This window comes from Oncorhynchus gorbuscha, linkage group LG19 (assembly GCF_021184085.1).
Source record: "Oncorhynchus gorbuscha isolate QuinsamMale2020 ecotype Even-year linkage group LG19, OgorEven_v1.0, whole genome shotgun sequence".
Classification (NCBI taxonomy): Eukaryota; Metazoa; Chordata; class Actinopteri; order Salmoniformes; family Salmonidae; genus Oncorhynchus; species Oncorhynchus gorbuscha.
In genome coordinates this window covers 32,920,282-32,942,828 of record NC_060191.1, presented here as the reverse complement: position 1 = coordinate 32,942,828, position 22,547 = coordinate 32,920,282, and the positions used below count along the sequence as shown (strand labels likewise).

The 22,547-nt window shown below is 41.1% G+C and overlaps 1 protein-coding gene and 1 pseudogene across 4 annotated transcripts; both read right to left on the bottom strand.

The window, feature by feature from the left end:
- Window positions 1–1,667: 1,667 nt before the first annotated feature.
- On the bottom strand, window positions 1,668–12,565 carry LOC124004730 (TLC domain-containing protein 5-like). Of its 4 annotated transcripts, XM_046313456.1 has the most exons (4): window positions 10,869–12,565; window positions 5,745–5,947; window positions 5,054–5,563; window positions 1,668–1,801 (listed from the first exon to the last, which is right to left on the bottom strand). In XM_046313456.1, exons 2-4 carry the CDS (start codon window positions 5,938–5,940, stop codon window positions 1,791–1,793), a joined length of 717 nt encoding a protein of 238 aa, XP_046169412.1. In that variant the 5' UTR covers window positions 5,941–5,947; window positions 10,869–12,565; the 3' UTR covers window positions 1,668–1,790. The 4 variants fall into 4 exon arrangements, with proteins under 4 accessions (XP_046169412.1, XP_046169410.1, XP_046169409.1 ...); XM_046313454.1 differs by lacking the exon at window positions 1,668–1,801 and having other exon boundaries at window positions 4,800–5,563; window positions 10,882–12,565; XM_046313453.1 differs by lacking the exon at window positions 1,668–1,801 and having other exon boundaries at window positions 4,800–5,563; window positions 10,869–11,438.
- A 5-nt stretch (window positions 12,566–12,570) lies between these two features.
- Window positions 12,571–22,547, bottom strand: part of LOC124004729 — a 40,164-nt pseudogene continuing 30,187 nt past the window's right edge.

The window sequence follows — 22,547 nt, the reverse complement described above, 5'->3', positions numbered from 1 at the left end:
TGGCATACCTATCAGTTTCTCCGAAATTTTTACATCTCCACCATTGAGGGCCTCCTGACTGGTTGTATTACTCTCTGGTATTGCAACTGCCCTGCTTGCGACCGTAAAGCCATACAGAGGCAGTTATGGATGGTCCAGCCGGTTTCTGAGAAAGAAAAAAAACTGCCAAAGACTTTAACCATCCGAGACATGGACTGTTCTCCATGTTCCCGTCCAGCAGGCTGTACCGGTGCGTCAAGGCTCAGACCAACAGACTCCTAAACAGATTCTATCCCCATACTGCTCTCCCTCAGACTATCCACACTGACTCTATCTATGCCCATCCACAGGTCTAACAGACACAACCTATGGTCCTGCTAAAATTATTATTGATTTAATATATTACTCCATTACGCTGCTGTCCATTGATTATTGATTGCCATTACTATTAGTATTTGTCCTGTTACTGGTCACTATTACCCGTTTAAATGTATACACTGTGTTCCATGACAGACTGAACAGTTGAATCCATTTGAAAAATATAATCCCTTATTGATGTTGCCTGTTAAATCTACTTCAATCAGTGTAAATAAAGGGGAGGAGACAGGTTAAAGAAGGATTTTTAAGTCTTGAAACAGTTGAGACATGGATTGTGTATGTGTGCCATTCAGAGGGTGAATGGGAAAGACAAATTATTTAAGTGCCTTTGAATGGGGTATGGTAGTAGATGCCTAGCGGTTTGAGTCTGTCAAGAACTGCAAACGCTTCCGGGTTTTCACACGGAACAGTTTCCCGTGTGCATCCAGAATGGTCCACCACCCAACTTGACACAACTGTGCGAAGCATTGGAGTCAACGTGGGCCAGCGTTCCTGTGGAATGCTTGACACCTTGTAGAGTCCATGCACCGATGAATTGAGGCTGTTCTGAGGGCAAAAGGAGGTGCAACTCAATATTAGGAAGGTGTTCCTAATGTTTTGTACACTCAGTGTATATCGTAATTAGTGTATTAGCGTAACTATTTATATAATCCTGGAACAGTACCATCTAGTGGTCAGAACCTGGTATCAGGACGTAGGATGGGACATAAACCAAACAACTTTGATGACTAATTTCGCCGAACAGAAAAAAAGCACCAAATTCACTGAGAATTCATTACATAAGATGAAGAAACAATACTCTGAGCCGCAGATCCATACTACATGTCAGAAATAGAGAACTGATTCTGTATACTTGTTGGGTTGGGATTGGATTGGAGGTCCGTGGTGTGGCTTTTAACGATTTCTTTGGATTCCTTGTCTTACGCATTGTTGGAAAACGTTGGTGTAATTCAGATGCAAGATACTACATTTATTGAATATTATATGAAGCCAATTTGGGTGCAATCAATTAGAATTTGAAGTAAACAAACATGTTTTTACAAAAATACTAATATTACCCGTGTCCAACTACAGAAATGATTTCAGAACAATAGGAGATGGTGGTGTCATGGCTTGCTAAATGACATGGAACGACCCCTATATACCAACTTAACCATGTTTAGAGAATGGTTGTATGGAAGCAGCACTCTACATGGAAACGATTACACTGTTTCAGTGCAATTAAATAGTGAGCATCTTACCTGGATGTGTGAAGGGCCAAGGTCCTTCCACATAGCCTATGTATGCTGTTATGCAGACCGCCAGGATGCCATGGAGCAGTGTGACCAGCCTACAGTTCCACTCAAAGCCACGGCTTTCATTGTTATTACACAGTAGTTTGTAGAGAGTGATCCAGCCTGTTAGGCAGAGGACCACGCCAATAGGCAGCGATGTCATCCCTCAGCTAAATACACAAAAACAAAACAAAAACCACTTAAATGACCAACACACACACACAAATACACTGTAGAAGTTTCATAAAATTACATGACCCCTTCATTTTCTATCATCACCAACAATATCAGCTATGCTCAAGATTTGTGCAAGTAAGTCCGGTTAGCCTACATTTTATGTTAGTAAATGTTCTGTAAAATGCAGCATAATTGCAATATAGAAATACAGTGCCTTCAAAAAGGTATTCACACCCCTTGCCTTTTTCCACATTTTGTAGTGTTGAAACGTGGGATTAAAATTGATTTAATTGTATTGTTTTTTCCCCAAAATATTTATAGAAAATACTCTAATGTCAAAGTGGAAGACAAATTCTAACATTTGTAAAACATTTATGAAAAACAAAACAAATATATCTTGATTAGATAAGTATTCAATTCATGTTAGAATCACCTTTGGCAGCGATTACAGTCTTTCTAGGTAAGTCTCTAAGAGCTTTCCACACCTGGATTGTGCAACACTTGCCCATTATTCTTTTTAGGTCTTACCATAGATTTTCAAGCAGATTTGAGTCAAAACTGTAACTCAGCCACTCAGGAACATTCACTGTCTTCTTAGTGAACAGCTTCAGTGTAGATTTAGCCAAGGATTTTGCCTGTGCTTAGCTCCATTTAGTTTTTTTTTATACTGAAAAACTCCCCAGCCCTTAGCGGTTACAAGCATACCAATAACATGATGCAGCCACCACCATGCTTTAAAATATGAAGAGTGGTACTCAGTAAAGTGTTGTATTTGCCCCAAACATAATTGCTTTGCCACATTTTTTTGCAGTATTACTTCAGTGCCTTGTTGCAAACAGGATGCATGTTTTAAATTCTGTACAGGCTTCCTTCTTTTCACTCTGTCAATTAGTTAGTATTGTGGCGTAACTACAATGTTTTCTCCTATCATTGCCATTCAACTCTGTTTTAAAGTCATTATTGATCTCATGGTGAAATCCCCGCGAGCGGATTCCTTCCTCATTGGCAACTGTGTTAGGAAGGACGCCTGTATCTTTTTAGTGATTGGGTGTATTGATCCAACATCCAAAGTGTATTGAATAATTTTTTTTATTGTTTTTTTATTTTACCTTTATTTTACTAGGCAAGTCAGTTAAGAACAAATTCTTATTTTCAATGACGGCCTAGGAACAGTGGGTTAACTGCCTGTTCAGGGGCAGAACGACAGATTTTGTACCTTGTCAGCTCGGGGGGTTTGAACTTGCAACCTTCCGGTTACTAGTCCAACGCTCTAACCACTAGGCTACCCTGCCTCCCCTTCACCATGCTCAATCAGTGCCATTTTTTGCAAGGCATTGGAAAACCTCCCTGGTCTTTGTGCTTGAATCTGTGTTTGAAATTCACTGCTCAACTGTCGAACCTTACAAAATATTTTTACGTGTGGGTTATGAGATGAGGAAGTCATTAAAAAAATTATGTTAACTATTATTGCACACAGAGTGAGTCCATGCAACTTATGTGACTTGTTAAGCACAATTTTACTCCTGAACTTATTCAGGCTTGCTATAACAAAAGGATTGAATACTTATTGAATCATTACCAGTGGTGTAAAGTACTTAAGTAAAAATACTTTAAAGTACTACTTAAGTAGTTTTTGGGGGTATCTGTACTTTACAATTTATATTTCTCGCAAATTTTACTTCACTACATTCCTAAAGACAATAATGTACTTTTTACTCCATGCATTTTCCTTGACACCCAAGATTACACATTACATGTTGAATGCTATGCAGAACAGGAAAATTGTCAAATTCACACACTTGTCAACATAACATCCCTGGTCATCCCTACTGCCTCTCATCTGGTGGACACACTAAACACAAATGCTTGGTTTGTAAATGATGTCTGAGTGTTGGAGTGTGCCCCTGGCTATCCATAAATACATTTTAAAAAACAAGATAATTGTGCAGTCTGGCTTGCTTAATATAAGCTATTTGAAATTATTTATACTTTATTTTGATTCTTAAGTATATGTTTTCCAATTACATTTACTTTTGATACTTAACTATATTTAAAACCAAATGCTTTTAGACTTTTACCGAAGTAGTATTTTAAATGGGTGACGTTCATTTCTACTTGAGTCATTTTCTATTGAGGTATTTTTACTTTTACTCAAGTATGACAATTGGGTACTTTTTCCACCACTGCTCAAGACGTTTCAGCTTTTGATTTATAATTAATTTGTAAAACTTTCTAACAATTCCACTTTTACATTATGGGTTATTGTGTGTAGGCCAGTGACCAAAAATCTCAATTGAATCCAATTTTAAAATTCAGGCTGTAAGACAACACACACGCTGCTGCTACTGTCTATCTATCCTGTTGCCTAGTCACTTTACCCCTACCTATATGTACAGTACATAGCTACCTCAATTACCTCGTATCCCTGCACATCGACTCGGTATTGGTACTCCCTTTATAAAGTTGTGTTATTTTCTACTTGCTAATATATCCATGTTATTTTTACTCCTTATTCAATGTGTATTTATTTCCTATGTTAATATTTCATTTTTTTATTACATTTTCTATCTTATCTTTAACTCTGCATTGTTGGAAATGGATCCGTAAGTAAGCTTTTCACTGTTAAGTCTACACCCGTTGTCTTCAAAGCATGTGAGAAATAGAATTTTACTTGAACAAAATTAGGGAAAAGGTTGTGGATACTTTCTGAAGGCACTGTAAATGACCTTCCAATGATCCGGTGTTATAATTAAGCAATAAGGCCCGAAGAGGTGTGGTATATGGCATATATACCACGGCTACGGGCTGTTCTTAGGCACGACGCAACACGGAGTACCTAGAAACAGCCCTTAGCAGTGGTATATTGGCCATATATCACAAACCCCCAACATGCCTTATTGCTATTATAAACTGGTTACCAACGTAATTAGAGCAGTAAAAAAAATATTGTTTTGGCATACGGTCTGATATACCATGGCTGTCAGCCAATCAGCATTCAGGGCTCGAACCACCCAGTTTATTAACCCAAAGTGAGTGATGAACAGTGTATGTCTAAACTGAGCATCTTGGTTTTCCTAAACTGAGCACAATAATGTACAAGTGTAAGCTGAATACCAAAGACTACTCCCCAATAATCATACACAATCATTGGTAGTTAATCATTTGTTAAAGAAGTTCTATTAGTATAAACATTAGATGTTTTTATTCATCTTCTAATGATAAGGAAGTCTTTCAGTCGGCCTTTCCGTTAACTGCTGCCAATTTGTGTTGGTCTCTCCAGCGTCTGTATTTGGATTGACTCTTGCGGTAGGCGAAACGACCAATGTCCACCATGAACACCCAGGACAGCACATACATGGCAACTCCCCCACACTTTATAATTAACCTGGGCCGTGGGGAGATGAGCTCGCAGTACAACATCCTCCCGCCAACCACTATGCGCATGAACACAAATAGCACCACAAACAGAACATCCACCACCTCCCCTGTCACGCTCTCATAGCGACCCAACTGTCTCAGGAACCAGCGAGTTTGCAGCAGGGGGTTGGTGATCTCACTGCCAAAGAGCACGGCGCAGGACTCGATGCCTGATTCTCCCAAGCTCAGGGTCAACAAAATACCCAGGATGCTCATGGTGTGGTGAGCCAGCATCACCGGGCCTTCGGTGCGGAAGTAAATACACCAGCCCATATCGAAGAAGAAGTAGCCCAGGCTAATGACCATAGCACTGATCTGAAGGGGAGTGTTCTTTGTGCCTGGAATCAAGATCACAACGTTATTGTAAACACTATTTATGCTTAGCAACATACACACATATATCAAAGTATACTGATCCCCCCCCCCCAAAAAAAATAGCTCCTATACCAACTTTACCACCTTTTACAGAGAGGCGGTACAGGAGCAGCACTACGTGGGATTAGATAGTGAGCATCTTACCTGGATGTGTGAAGGGCCAAGGTCCATCCACATAGCCTATGTATGCTGTTATACAGACGGCCAGGATTCCATGGAGCAGTGTGACCAGCCTACAATTCCACTCAGAACCGTGGCTGCCATTGGTGTTACACAGTAGTGTGTAGAGAGTGAACCAGCCTGTTAGACAAAGGACCACGCCGACAGCCAGTGATGTCATCCCTCAGCTAAATACAAAAAAAACACAAGTCCAATACAGAAATGCATTACCTTTCAATGAACCCTTGTTAAAATTCAAAGCAACTGATAAAAAATGTTTATCTGAACTGAGCAGCTGTAGTGTTCTGGCCAGTCTGAGTATTGAGGATTTGGTGAGGTCTCATGTGATTTTATTGGTAAATGAGACCATGATACACCTTCGTTGGTAAGGAGAAATTTCATGCTAGCACACTTTAGGGGAGTTTCAAAACAAGTCCAAAAGTAATTGTGTCTGGGGCAGTGGGGCTGCACATCCTGGTCTCATAGACAAGACGTAACATAGTAAATAAAAGTCTGGGACACTCAAATATGGAGTAGGTCCCCCTTTGCTGCAATAACAGCCTCCACTCTTCTGGGAAGGATTTCCAGTAGATGTCGGAATATTGCTGCAGGGACTTGCTTTCAAAACAGCCACAAGAGCATTACTGAGGTCGGGCACTGATGTTGGCCGATTAGGCCTGGTTCGAAACAGTAAAAGGGCCTTCCCCCAAACTTTTGCCACAAAGTTGGAAGCACTGAATCGTCTAGAATGTCATGGTATGCTGTCGCGTTAAGATTTCCCTTCACTGGAACCAAGGCGCATAGTCCGAACCATGAAAAACAACACCAGACCATTATTCCTCCTCCACCAAACTTTACAGATGGCATTATGCATTTGGGCAGGTAGCGTCCTCCTGGCATTTGCCAAACCCAGATTAGTCTGTCGAACTGCCAGATGGTGAAGTGTGACACATCACTCCAGAGAATGGGTTTCCACTGCTCCAGAGTCCAATGGCATTGTGCATGGTGATCCTAGGCTTTTGTGCGGCTGCTCGGCCATGGAAAACCATTTCATAAAGTTCCCAACGAACTGTTAATGTGCTGACGTTGCTTCCAGAGGCAGTTTGGAACTCTGCAGTGAGTGTTGCAAATGAGGACAGACCATTTCTCAGCACTCAGAGGTCCCATTCTGTGAGCTAGTGTGGCCTACCACTTCGCGGCTGACCCGTTGTTGCTCCTAGACATTTCCACTTCACAATAACAGCACTTACAGTTGACCGGGACAGCTCTAGCAGGGCAGAAATTTGACAAACTTACTTATTAGAAAAGGTGGCATGCTATGACAGTGCCACATTAAAAAAGTCAATGAGCTCTTCAATAAGGCCATTCTAATGTCAATGTTTGTCTAAGGAGATTGCATGGCTGTGTGTTCGATTTTATACACCTGTCATCAACAGGTGTGGCTGAAATAGCGGAATCAACAAATGTGAAGAGGTGTCCATACACTTATATATATATATATATATATATACATACACACTGTATGTTATGTTTGGTATGGTTACACAAGACAGGTTATTTAAGGCAAAAACAATAGGAGGGTGGTCGGTCGGGATGGATAAGATACCAAAACTACGAAAATAGCACATATGGAATCATGTAGTAACCAAAAAAACTGTTAAACAAATCAAATACATTTAATATTTGAGATTATTCAAATAGCCACCCTTTGCCTTGATGACAACTTTACACACACTTGGCATTCTCTCAACCAGCTTCATGAGGTAGTTGCCTGGACTGCATCTCAATTAACAGATGTGCCTTCTTAAAAGTTAATTTGTGGAATTTCTTTCCTTCTTAATGCATTTGAGCCAATCAGGGTATACAGAAGATGGTCTTTTACCAAATAAGACTAAGTCCATATTATGGCAAGAACAGCTCAAATAAGCAAAGAGAAATGACAGTCCATCATTACTTTAAGACATGAAGGTCAGTCAATACAGAACATTTCAAGAAATTTGAATGTTTCTTCAAGTACCGTCGCAAAAAAAATTAAGCGCTATGATGAAACTGACTCTCATGAGGACCGCACAGGAACGGAAGACCCAGAGTTACCTCTGCTGCAGAGGATGAGTTGATTAGAGTTACCAGCCTCAGAAATTGCAGCCTGAATAAATGCTTCACAGAGTTCAAGTAACATACACATCTCAACATCAACTGTTCAGAGGAGACGATGTGAAATCAGGCCTTCATGGTCAAATTGCTGCAAAGAAACCACTACTAAAGAACACCATAAGAAGAAGAGACTTGAAACACGAGCAAGACATTAGACCGGTGGTAATTTGTCCTTTGGTCTCGAGTCCAAATTTGAGATTTTGGGTTCCAACCGCTGTGTCTTTCTGAGAAGCTGTGTGGGTAAACGGATCTCCCAAAGCATGGGGGAGGTGGTGTGATGGTTCTTTGCTGGTGACACTGTCTGCGATTTATTTAGAATTCAAGGCACACTTAACCAGCATGGCACAGCATTCTGCAGCAATACGCCATCCCATCTGGTTTGGGCTTAGTGGGACTATCATTTGTTTTTCAACAGGTTAATGACCAAACACACCTCCAGGCTTTGTTAGGGCTATTTTACCAAGGAGCATGATGGACTGCTGCATCAGATGACCTGGCCTATTTGAATAATCTCAAATATAAAATATATTTTGATTTGTTTAACACTTTTTTTGGTTACTTCATGATTCCATGTGTGTTATTTCATAGTTTTGATGTCTTCACTATTATTCTACAATGTAGATAATAGTAAAAATAAAGAAAACCCCTTGAATGAGTGGGTGTTCTAAAACCTGACCGGTAGTGTATGTTTAGCAAATTCGTAACATATTATGGATGATCGACATTCACAAATTAATACATACCATACGAAACATATCATGGGTTCCCGAGTGGGGCAACAAAATATATAATAAGAAATGCAATGTCTAAGATTTTTGTTCAAAATAATATGAAATGCTCTGAGATCAGGTTGCACTGCAGACAGTCTCTATTTCTGCCACTAAACTGTCAAAGCAAGCTAGTGTATCTATTTATTATTTGTTCATACACCTATACATACATTCGGATATTATTTTATTACATAATGTAAACGTTTATTATTAATATCATGAATTTGGCATACTATTTATAGAGCTAGCTATATTTTCCCCTGTTCAGCTGTTTTGACATCAGTGCAGAAGGGGAGAGAGCAGCTGGCTTGCTAGTATAGGGTACCACAGTATGAGTCATAATACCCATAAAACCTAGCGGTCAAACAGGGAAATGGTTCCAATCGTTTTTCTACCACAGATTGTTCCCATAGGGGATTTTAGAAACACTTACAATAACGGCTGTATTTCATGTAGGCTTACGTGACGTTTTGATAACCATGCAAATCTCTTTAGGACAAGCTGACTTATCAATATATTCACCTGTATTTATCCCCCCAAAATGAAATGCTAATTATCTGCTAATGTGGCTATCATAAAGAACTACAAATGCCATGATGATCTGGATAAGACAGCCAAATCGAGGCAAAGGAAAGTTATTCCAGAGATTCTATCTAATGTTAGTGAAATGTAGTAATCAATAAATTGGCCACAATTCTTTAAAAATGAACAATTCTGTGAAAGTCTTAAATGGACACAATATAGGTTCGCAAAGGTGTCAGCTAGAGATGACATGCAGGAGCTTGCTTGCAAGGACTTGTACGAGTTTACGTTAGACAATCGTAATAATAATAATAACATATGCCATTTAGCAGACGCTTTTATCCAAAGCGACTTACAGTCATGTGTGCATACATTCTACGTATGGGTGGTCCCGGGGATCGAACCCACTATCCTGGCGTTACAAACGCCATGCTCTACCAACTGAGCTACAGAAGGACCACAATCGTACATCGCCTTGGTCCGTACAATTGCCCTTAATTTAGCGCCCCAAAAACATAATACTTCCAGATCAACTGTAATGTTAATACCACTGTAAAGAACAATTTCTCCCATTTCCAACAGAATCAATTAGATGACCTAAACCCTGCCCGTTTCTGCATATTTAAAGCAGGCAATGAGCCCCGTCGTGTCTTTTTAAAAATGGCGGGTGGGGAAGCGAAACTCATGCGTGGTAGTGAGGAGAGGAGTGGTGTGGGGAAATTGCTTTTTTTTCACTCGATCTGTCCAACTTAAAGCATCTCAAATGTAAATAAAACACTATAAATAGTGTATATAATGTCATTACAAACCTATTTGAAGGTCTGTATAATCGGGTTTTTGGGGCGGTGCTAAAGTCATCGTAGAAGTAAACAGCGGCTTTGAGAATGATGATCGCATGCAATGAAAAAAAACGACTAGGTATCCCCCTTGTTTTTAAAGGATGATAGAAGTGCTAAACCTGGTGGAGAGAGATTGTAAGACAGAAAAAGTTGCTTTATGTGTGCTGTACGTTACGACATGACACGTCAAGATGTAACCGAGGGGCAGTTTTTTAAAAACTTTTCTCCAATACTATAGGTTTCTATTCAAGCGTTGATCGACATGGTAATCGACGGTAATGGTACCATGTCGATCAACGCTTGAATAGAAACCTAGTTCACACCCCCGATTTTGACGCCACAGTTCCGTTAGTTTTCTTTGTAGCCTCGTTTGAATGTTGCGGTTAGCATTTTTTTTTATATCAGAGCAAATCGAGCCGAATATTGATAAGTCAACGTATCCGAGAAAGCTTTCAATGCGTCACGCCGGGGTAAATCCACACAAAACATTGCCCTTAAGTTATTCTAAAATCCCCTACGGAAAAATGGTGGAAAGACTATTGGATCCATTTCCCTGTTTGACCGTTAGGCTTTATGGGTACTATGACACCTCCACGCTGGGGCTCTATAGCAAATAGAAAAAAAATAACACTGGCGAGATGGCTTGAAACCGAGCCATTAATAAAGATGAGAATATTTAAGCTAAAAACACATTAAAGTGAATACATTTGAGTCCTGATTAGCCGTCTAGACCATACAAGGTCAGTTCGATAAAGGCAGGCTTTGGATAGCGAGCCTCCTCAAGCTATCAAATATTGGCAAACATAACAATGCGAAATACCTACTTTGTAACATCACCTTATTTCTGCGCGGCTTGCACGTTCATGTCGGTGACATCTAATCTTCTGTCTCTTTGTGGCCAGCATGCTCCTTTGGGTGAGTCACTTCATCTTTTTGTTCTTTGTGTCCATGTTGCTCGGCTCATCAACAACAAAAAAATGTCTCTCGAGCATCTAATCTCAATAGCTTACTCCCCCACCTTGCAGTGTCAGCAACTGGTGCTGCACAACCCAAAACGAAATTAGTGAGTTAGTTTCCAACACTCAGTAAGTAAAGAAATATATAATTACTGCTAGCCTGGTTCCGAATGTAGCAGCAGCTTTATCGTCGACGGGTGGTGTCTAGTTGTCAACTTGTCATCTAGAATGGGGTTGTGGCGCCATCTGCTGGTATATTTACTGTACTTGGAGCCTGCTAAAGAGGTGGAAAATTCACCGACACCTTTCTGAAGACTGAGAATCTGCTCAGATTTTTGCTGAATACCCCCCCTCTCAAAGTGCAGTGCCAAAGACTTGTCTTTATGGAAGGCCAAATATACCGTTGAATAGTAAATTGCACTCTTTCTGTGGTGTTTGCGAAGAGTGTACACCACTCTTTCATAGAAAAATATGTTTGAGATTTTATTCTAGTTTTACATAGCAAAAATCAATTTAAGCGTTAAGGCACATAGGTTACCATAGAATGGCCAGTTTGAAGGTAAAAAAAATACATTTGGTTTGTCAGTTGGGAAGAGGTCATATACAAACAAAGTGAACAAAGACATGGAATTAGCATGTGACAGAATAAATCAGGAGAATTAAACATAATTAGGTGCCAGTTACTTACTAATGAATATGACTAAACACACATTAGGCTACTCAAGATGTAAAATGACGTGATGAGTTATAGCATTCAGATAGCAGACAAGTGATCTTATGTGGAACAAAATGTGACTTTTTCCCTACAGAACGCTGATAATTGTAGTCCTACCTGAACAAAGTGTTCCGTGTGGAATGGAATCAAAGTGAAAATCAAGGCCTGCATGTACATTTATCATAAATTGTGATGATAATGAAATGAACTGACAATGGTGGTAAGAGTTCCACTGACTATGGTTAGACAGGGTTTTTTTCCCTCAATAATCCATGTCGGAGTTTGAAAGGAAAAAAGCAGCTATGCATTGCATTAAAAGGGGGTGGAAGTATTGCATGATAAATGAAAGTGGCCAGGCAGTTAAGCATTAGATCCAACACAGCCTGGCTCTAGACAGAAATCAAATCCGATAGGTTGCAACTTTAGCCCTTCCTTGGAGAATATTTCCTTTGAATCTTTACTTTGGTTTAGCTACAAACTTCGAAAGAATAATGAAATATAAGCTAATCAACCTTAGGTTTCATTATGACAAACTGTTTCCATGTAAAAAGACAAATCATGGCCATCAGTGATTGAGATGTAAATTATGTTCAAGTGAGTGGCATTCTCTCAACCCCAGACGATTTACAAATACTCGGGTGATCTTCCATCGTGAATTGCGGTCTTCGAGCCAGCATCGGTTTGTGGTGGTAAAATGAAAATGTGGTCCCAAGAAAATCACATTGACAGAAGAAAAACAACATTGAAGCTGTAATAGAATAGATAGAAGTAACTTGCTCTTCAACAACATACATTAAATTAGCATCAATTTCTGTACTGTTATCTAAATACAACGCAAACAAATTCACAATATACAAAACATTCAGAACACCTCTTTCCATAACATTGACCAGGTGAAAGCTATGATCCCTTATTGCCGTCACCTGTTAAATCCACTTCAAATCAGTGTAGATGCAGGGGAGAAGGTTAACAAAGGATTTTTAAGCCTAAAGATATGGATTGTGTTTGTGTCATTCAGAGGATGAATGGGAAAGAACTACCACGCTGCTGGGTTTTTCCACACTCAACTGTTTCCGGTGTTAAGAATGGTCTGTGGGAAGCATTGGGGTCAACATTGGCCAGCATCGCTGTGGAACGCTTTCGAAACCTTGTCGAGTTAATGCCCCGATGAATTGAGGCTGTTCTGAGGGCAAAGGGGGGTGCAACTCAAAATGAGAAAAGGTGTTCCTACTGTTTTGTACACTGTGTATATCATGTCTTGCTACAATTATGTCTAATTGCGAACAGATGCAGAATTGGATGAAATGAAGCTTGTAATTGACAAATCAAAGACCAAATGTGATGAAGGTAAAAACTTTAGAGAAGCCATTTTAGACATAAGAATCTTGTATAATTTCACCTTGCTACCAAATAAATAATGCCAGCATCAGAGACACATTATCGAGTGCAACCCGAGTTGCCATCGACCAGTAAGAGCTGGCTAAAGCTGTGTTATTGACGTCATAAGTCATTGTCTAACTGACCGTTCCGATCCCACGGTTTCCTGTGACAATATAATGGGAACGTTGTTCCTTCAACAGTCATCCCACGGGGCAAGAAATGTAGAAAATAAGCTGCACTGTCCAGCCGTATGCATAAACGTGTCCTTATTAGAGAAGGTTTATGTAGTCTTATTAGCTGCGCCATATTGAGATGTTTTCCCAACATTGGCACAAACGTGCAAGAGTAATTTAAAGTCACAGTAGGTACCTGGACACTTCGGAGGCATCATATCCAAACTATAGGAAATGTCCCCTATAGACGTGTCAAAAGGAGTTATTGAGAGAAAATGGCTCCTATCGCAAAAAAAAGGTTTTGGTCTCAATTTCAACCTTCTCCATGTAAGGCATCAAACTACTATCATCTCACGACAGGATGCAGCCCAGTGGTTTTGGGATGAACTGAACTCCCAAGGTGATATCCAAATTAAATAAGGGAGTAAAAGAAAAACATTGGTTTGTTTGGGTGAAGAGTGACCACACGGCTAGTGTGCTGCTAAGTCTCCTCATCCCAGAGACAGAGCTGTTTGTGGGGGACATAGTAGGTGAAGTGGTAGCCTTTGCTGCAGCTTTTGATGCCACACTTGTAGGGGCTGCCTTTGCCTGTAGTGTCACGGTTGCGGCAGTACTTGAGCAGGCAGGGGTACCACTCCAGGCGCAGGCTGAAGCTGCAGGAGCAGGGCTGCCACACGTCTCTCGTAGAGCGGCACGACAGCAGGACCGGGACCACGTCCACCGACTGGGGCAGGATCTCAAACACGGAGCCCTCCACTCCTACAGGTGCAGCAAGCAACATATTTGTGAGTCAATGCTCTAATAAAAAGGTAGCCTGGTCCCAGTTCTGTTTGTGCGGTCTTGACAACTCCCTCTGTGACAATGACCATAGGATTTAGCAAGACAGCACAAACCAATATGGGACCAGACTAGTAATAAGGAACTTTGTCATGCAAGAGTGCTGTTCTCTCTATTCACTCAGATGGTTCACCATGACCATCAAGCAACATAGTTTACAGTACTGCAGTGTACATTATCTATGCCTAGACACTGTGGACTTAATAAAGGAATAAGTTAGTCCTAAATATTTCTAAAACTAAAAGCATTGAATTTGGGACAAATCATTCATTAAACCCTAAACCTCAACTAAAACTTGAATAATAACATGGAAATTGAACAAGTTGGCTCAAAGTGGAGGAGAAATGGACTTCATCACTGCTTGTATTTATAAGAGGTTGAATGCACTGAGCTGTGGGTTTGAACTACTGGCGCACAGCTCGGACACTCATGCATACCCCACAAGACATGCCACAAGAGGTCTCTTCACAGTCCCCAAGTCCAGAACAGACTATGGAAGGTGCACAGTACTACAGAGCCATGACTACATGGAACTCTATTCCACATCAAGTAACTCATGCAAGCAGTAAAATTAGATGTTTTTAAATGTAAAAGAATTAAACACCTTATGGAACAGCGGGGACTGTGAAGCAACACACACATTTTGTACTATATATATATATATATATATATATATATATATATATATATATATATTTTGTACTATATATTATATGTGTGTTAGTGGTGGAGTAGGGGCCTGAGGGCACACATATTCAGACTATTGTAATGTTTTCAAAATTGTATAAACTGCTTTAATTTTGGAAGAGTAGCTGCTGCCTTGGCAACAGCTAATGGGGATCCATAATAAATACAAATAAACTAAAGACACATGGCTATTTTCAGTCAGCAAAACAACTAATCACGAAACGTAATTGATTAAAATTGAGCCAAGAATACACTCGTATAGAAAAAGAGTTTTAGGAGCAAAACAGACTTTCAGGGAGAGTGTAATCTTTGTTTACATTGTCAAAGACTAATAGTGTTATTGAAATAGAACTGTGCTAGTTTGGTATGGTAGTGTACATATAGAGCTAAAATGTATTGGATTAATTTACATTCGAGCGAGTAAGTGATTCATGTCTAGACCAAGGATGGGCAACACCATTCCTAGAGGCCACCGTGTGGTGGCTTTCATTCCAGCTAGTCATACTTCACAGAAAGAGTGAGAGGGTGGGGTCTGACCTCTCCAAATGAAAAAGAGAAGCTGGGAGGGCAAAAATGAAAAGGTGAAAAGTATATTTTATTCCACGTCCACACAATGGTGGACAAATGTGTATCATGTCTTGAGAAAGGCCACTAGGACAAAACATTGACTGTGAAAGATACAGATCGCCAGTTGTGGAAAAAGTACACAATTGTCATACTTGAGTAAAAGTAAAGATACCTTAGAAAATGATTCAAGTGAAAGTCACCCAGTAAAATACTGGAGTAAAAGCCTAAAAGTATTTGGTTTTAAATATACTTTAAACCCCTTGGAACTATAGGGGCAGTATTTTCATTTTTGGAAGAAAAAAAACATTCCCATCTTAAACGGGATATTTTGTCAGGAAAAGATGCTAGACTATGCATATAATTGACAGCTTTTGATAGTGTTTTCTAACGTTTCCAAAACTGTAAAGATATTGTCTGTGAGTATAACAGAACTGATGTTGCAAGCGAAAGCCTGAGAAAAATCCAATCCGGAAGTGCTCCAGGTTTTGAAAGCGCTGCGTTCCAATGACTCCCTATATTGTACCATCAACGAGCTTACACTTTCTACGTATTCCCCAAGGTGTCTACAGCATTGTGACGTAGTTTTACGCATTTCTGTTGAAGAATAGCCGTAGGCAAGCACATTGCGTATGTGGTCACATGGTGGCTCCGAGAGAGATTCTCGCGTAAAGTACAGAGGTAGCCATTACTCCAATCGGTCCTAGAGAAAAACAAATTGTCCCAAAGGATATATTATTGAATAGATATTAGAAAAACACCTTGAGGATGGATTCTAAACAACGTTTGCCATGTTTGTCGATATTATGGAGCTAATTTGGGGAAAAGAATTCAGCGTTGTGGTGACCGCAATTTCCCAGCCAACCGTGAAGAACAAACGGAGCTATTTCGCCTACAAAAATAATATTTTGGGAAAAAAATTAACTTTCGCTATCTACCTGGGAGTTTCTTGAGTGAAAACATCCAAAGTTCATCAAAGGTAAACGATTTAATTTGATTGCTTTTCTGATTTTCGTGACAAGGTTGCCTGCTGCTAGCAAGGCATAATGCTATGCTAGGCTATTATAAACTTAGAGAAATGCTTGTCTAGCGTTGGCTGTAAAGCATATTTTGAAAATCTGAGTGATTAACAAAAGGCTAAGCTGTGTCTCAATATATTTAATTTGTGATTTTTATGAATAGGAATATTTTGTAGGGATATTTATGTCCGCTGCGTTGTGCTAATTAGTTTCAGGCGATGATTATGCTCCCGGATCCGGGATGGGTAGTATCAAAAGTAAAAAAGTATAAATAGTTTCAAATTGCTTATATTAAGCATACCAGCCGGCACCATTTTATTTTTACGGATAGCCAGGGGCACTCTCCAACACTCAGACATCATTTACAAACAAAGCATTTGTGTTTAGTGAGTCCGCCAGATCAGTAGGGATTACCAGGGATGTTCTTTTGATAAGTACATGAATTGGACAATTGTCCTGTCCTGCTAATCATTCAAAATGTAACGAGTAATTTTGGGTCTTAGGGAAAATGTATAGAGTAAAAAGTACATAGTCTTCAGGAATGAAGTACATGTTGTCAAATATAAAATTGTAAAGTACAGATACCCCAAAAAACTACTTAAGTAGTAACTTAAAGTATTTTTACTTAAGTACTTTAGACCACTGCAGATAAATGAAAGGTTATCTCCCGGCCTCTCATTTTCCATTTGTATTAATTCCCTTTGGGACGACATTATCCGTGACACACTGTGCCCACATTCATTCTATTGACCTCTCTCCAGCCAATGTTGGACATCCCTCTCCCGGGTGTAGATGGCCTCCCGGGCCTCGCTGCACATGTTGTAGATGTGGCTGCTGAGCTGCCATGCCCGGCTCAGGTTCAGCGCCACGTTCATGGTCAGCTGGTCCAGGCCCCGCCTCTCCTCGGCCATGCGGATGGCGTGAGGGTTTTTCTGATGGACAGCAGGACAAAGTCAGTCATGTCGCCAAGGTCACTTTATCAAACTGAGATAATGCTCATTCACTTCCCCCACTCCGAGCAAGGACACTCACTGGCCTTATTTGTTACTTGTTATTCCCTGTATATTTCCTTTGGAGTTATCACTGATAAGACACAGCAGGAATAGGTGAAAGCAACATAGTGGAACTACAAAGGAAGCTCTTGCTAGCAAGTAGTGTGAATACTTCTGTTAGCTCCCTGAGCTAATGCCTTGGCTTTAACTTGGTGACGAACAGTCTTGAAGCACCAGAGTTGGAACCCCGGTCGGTGACACATACCTGTCTGAGTCGGGCCATGGACTCGCTGGGGATGAACTCGTTGTGGTTGAGGCGCGAGATGAAGCACAGGGCCTGGTACTGGCTCTGGCCCCTCTCCAGCTCTCCAAGGATGAGCGCCCGGAAGATCTTCACATCCTGAAGCGGAGAGAGGGAAGGAGACAGATTGTGAGGCAGCATGACTGCAACTGCATAGGATCTTGGTTGTGTTCATTATGCACCAAATGGAAAATTATGTTGAAACCGAGGGACTTCCTAGACTTGTCCAATAAGAAAGATTTAAATGTTCAATTTAAAAAAAAAAGTTTTGCTAGGGTGTCATACTGTTTTGGACCAGTATAGTAGGCTTGAAACAAGTTTGGAATGCACATTAAAGCAACTGAATCCTTCATTCTGCATCTACATTATAATGAGAGACTTGGAGAAAATAATTCTACAATTTAAAGTCTCCTTTCACTAGAACTGCTTATTTGCACAGTCAAATCGGTGCACAAAGAGTTCAACTAAATCAACACCCATAACTTCAAAAGAGGAATCATTTAGTTACACTTTTCATGTTGACAAAACAGAAAGATGTTGGAAGGTTTTAGCATGACTTTGTTGCTGTTGGCAACCGAACAAGAAATCTGGCTGGGCCCCAAGGCCATAAAGAGCAGCTCTAGCCGAGGACAGCAAAGCCACAGACCTGTCTCCCCCATTCATCAGCTCTCCCTTCCCTGACATCCTCTTGGCTCTTTCACACACACACACACACACACACACCTCCTCCTAAGCTTTTCACACACACATCCCAAGCAGACAGCCCGCAGAGGAGAACCAACTTTTACTCTCGGGGGAATAAGGAGGAACTCTTGGACAACTCAGATAAACAAGCTAGATCTACAGCCACCTCCAACCCCCGTTTTGTTTGCCACCTCTCAAGCTCTTTCGTCTCACTCTCCTGTTTGGGAAACTGTACTTTAGAGCAACACATCCATTTGGTTTCCAGAGATACTCGTAATTCATTCAACGCCTTGTATGGGAAATCTGGTAGAACATGTTGCATGTAACGCCAGGACCGTGGGTTTGAGTCCCGCTGGAGCCACCCATACGAAAGTGTATGTACACACGACCGTTAGTTACTTTGCATAAAAGGCTCTGCTATATGCCATTTATTATTGTCGCGTTCTGACCTTTATTTGTTTTGTCTTTATTTAGTATGGTCAGGGTGTGAGTTGGGGGGGGGGGGCAGTCTGTTTCTCTATTTCTGTGTTTGGCCTGATATGGTTCTCAATCAGAGGCAGCTGTTTATCGTTGTCCCTGATTGAGAACTATATTCAGGTAGCCTGTGTTTCACCGTTGGTTTGTGGGTGTTTGTTTCCGTGTGTGTGTTTGTCGCCACACGGTACGGTTTCGGTTTGGTTATTTCACGTATTCGTTTATTGTTTTTGTATTTCATTGTGTTCAGTGCTTTTCTTATTAAAATCGTCATGAACACTTACCACGCCGCATCTTGGTCCGATCCTTACTCTTCAGATGAAGAGGAGGACATCTGCAGTTACAATTATCTAGCTCAACCGGAGACAAACAAGCAGCTGATAATGACTCACAATAACTGGAGGAATGTCCAAGTCAGTGACGTTGTCGTTGCTTTAATTGATCTGTGTGTTGGAATAGCAAAGCACATAATTGAAGTATAATCGGAGCCAGACATGAAGGAATCATGGCATAAGGGAATGAGAATTTAAGAAAACACAGAAGGGAAGGTAGCTATATATTTTATATAAGTAGTGGCAGCATAGGACCTCCCAGTCAGTAGACAAATGGGGCAGCGGCACTGGGTGGGAAGATGAGCTGTGTGTGTGTGTGGCATTCCTGTCAGATGGGGAGAGGGGGTTGGGTTGGGGGGAGGGACTGCTCCAGGCACACTCGGGGTAATTTCAGGAAAGCTCTAACAGCTCTGCTCCTTTCCTCTAAAACCACCTCTGACCTCAGCCACCGTCATAGGGGAGGAGCCCGGGCAGACAGCAGCAGCAGATGGGGTAGTACAACGGGAGGACATGGTGATGCAGCCGAAGCTTCATGTTGTCATGCCAGGTGTTAAGACTGAGTGACATCTATATATTACATTTAACATCCTGCTCTAAACTATGTTGGAGACCTATGTGAATTTCTAAAAGGCAAAAAACTGAGAAGTGTTTTTATGATATATATATAAAATAAAATCTGTTTTAAAATAAGAGCTAAAAAAACATGTATGGGATTTTTGGGATACTGTCACTAAGTAAATGGGTATAATTTATTCAAATAAATAAGATGACACCCTCTGTTCTATAAATACAGCCGCACGAGAAGGATCATGCTTTTTGTTTATCTGGAGTAGTCCTAACTTCTGGCTGCAACATAAGCTCTGTGCCAAGTTACTAGGTTGGCACCCTCCCAGTCCTAAGTACCACAGCTACACCGTGTGATCGAGGAAAAAGACATTAGGTTACAGGATAAAAGTGAGATAATGTGCAACCAATGATGGGCCGTGTCAGAAAATGGCACAAAGGTAGTACACCTGCTCAAATAATGACAGACTGTAAATAAGCCATGTCATGAGCAAGGAACCATGCAAGGGAATATCAAAAGATAGATCACCCAACGACTGCGTGGCCACGCACGCCTCCAACTCAATCATCAAGTTTGCGGACGACACAACAGTGGTAGGCTTGATTACCAACAACGACGAGACTGCCTACAGGGAGGAGGTGAGGGCCCTGAATTGACAAACTGAATTGGTCCACCCACACAGACCGCATCGTGAAGAAGGTGCAGCAGCGCCTCTTCAACCTCAGGAGGCTGAAGAAATTTGGCTTGTCACCAAAAGCACTCACAAACTTCTACAGATGCACAATCGAGAGCATCCTGTCGGGCTGTATCACCGCCTGGTACGGCAACTGCTCCGCCCACAACCGTAAGGCTCTCCAGAGGGTAGTGAGGTCTGCACAACGCATCACCGGGGGCAAACTACCTGCCCTCCAGGACACCTACACCACCCGATGTCACAGGAAGGCCATAATGATCATCAAGGACAACAACCACCCGAGCCACTGCCTGTTCACCCCGCTATCATCCAGAAGGCGAGGTCAGTACAGGTGCATCAAAGCTGGGACCGAGAGAGACTGAAAAACAGCTTCTATCTCAAGGCCATTAGACTGTTAAACAGCCACCACTAACATTGAGTGGCTGCTGCCAACACACTGACTCAACTCCAGCCACTTTAATAATGGGAATTGATGTAAAATATATCACTAGCCACTTTAAACAATGCTACTTTATATGTTTACATACCCTACATTATTTCTCTCATATGTATACGTATATACTGTACTCTATATATTCTACTGCATCTTTATGTAATACATGTATCACTAGCCACTTTAAACTATGCCACTTTGTTTACATACTCATCTCATATGTATATACTGTACTTGATACCATCTACTGCATCTTGCCTATGCCGCTCTGTACCATCACTCATTCATATATCTTTATGTACATATTCTTTATCCCTTTACACTTGTGTGTATAAGGTAGTAGTTTTGGAATTGTTAGTTAGATTACTCGTTGGTTATTACTGCATTGTCGGAACTAGAAGCACAAGCATTTCGCTACACTCGCATTAACATCTGCTAACCATGTGTATGTGACAAATAACATTTGATTTGAATTAAAAACCTGCCAAGTGGGTTGGTATTGTTAAAAATATAAAAAAATCTGCGCATTATGCAAATTTCTTTATGGGAAAAGCAAATGTCTTTAGCAGCAGATGGTGACAGAGTATTACTGATGTAATAAAACCAGTAACTGGGTTCCTGTGTAAGAAGAAAAAAAAGGGGGGGGAGGATCAGTGATTGAAAAGTATGTGAACAGCTGCTCGTCGAACATCTCATTACAAAATCATGGGCATTAATATGAAGTTGGGTCGCCCCTTAGCTGCTATAACAGCCTTCACTCTTCTGGGAAGGCTTTCCACTAGAAGTTGGACAATTGCTGCGGGATTTGCTTCCATTCAGCCACGAGCGTTAGTGAGGTCCAGCACTGATGTTGGGCGATTAGGCATGGCTCGCAGTTTGGATTTCTAATTCATCCCAAAGTAGTTCGATGGGGTTGAGGTCAGGGCTCTGTGCAGACCAGTCAAGTTCTTCCACAACGATCGACAAAACATTTCTGTATGGACCGTGCTTTGTGCACAAGGGCATTGTCATGCTGAAAGAGGAAAAGTGCCTTCCCCAAACTGTTGCCACAAAGTTAGAAGCACAGAATAGTCTAGAATGTCATTTTATGCTGCAGCGTTACAATCTCTCTTCTCTGGAACTAAGGGGCCTAGCCCAAACCATGAAAAACAGCCCCCCCAGATTATACCTCCACCAAACTTTACAATTGGCACTATGCATTCCGGCAGGTAGCATTCTCTTGGAATCGGCCAAACCCAGATTTGTCCACCAGACGATGAATGGTGATTCATCACTCCAGAGAACACGTATCAGCCGCTCCAGAGTCCAATGGCGGCGAGCTTTACCACTCCAGCCGACACTTGGCATTGTACATGGTGATCTTAGGCTTGTGCAGTGCGCCTGCTCAGCCATGGAAACCGATTTCATGAAGCTCCCGACAAACAGTTATTGTGCAGATGTTGCTTCCAGAGGCAGTTTAGAACTTGGTAGTGTGTGTTGCAACCGAGGACAGACAATTTTTATGTGCTACGTGCTTTAGCACTCGGTGGTCCCATTCTATGAGCTTGTGTGGCCTACCACTTGGTGGATGAGCCGTTGTTGCTCCTAGACGTTTCCACTTCACAATAACAGCACTTATTTGACCGGGGCAGCTATGGCGGTGCCACATTGAAAGTCACTGAGCTCTTAAGTAAGGCCATTCGACTGCCAATGTTTGT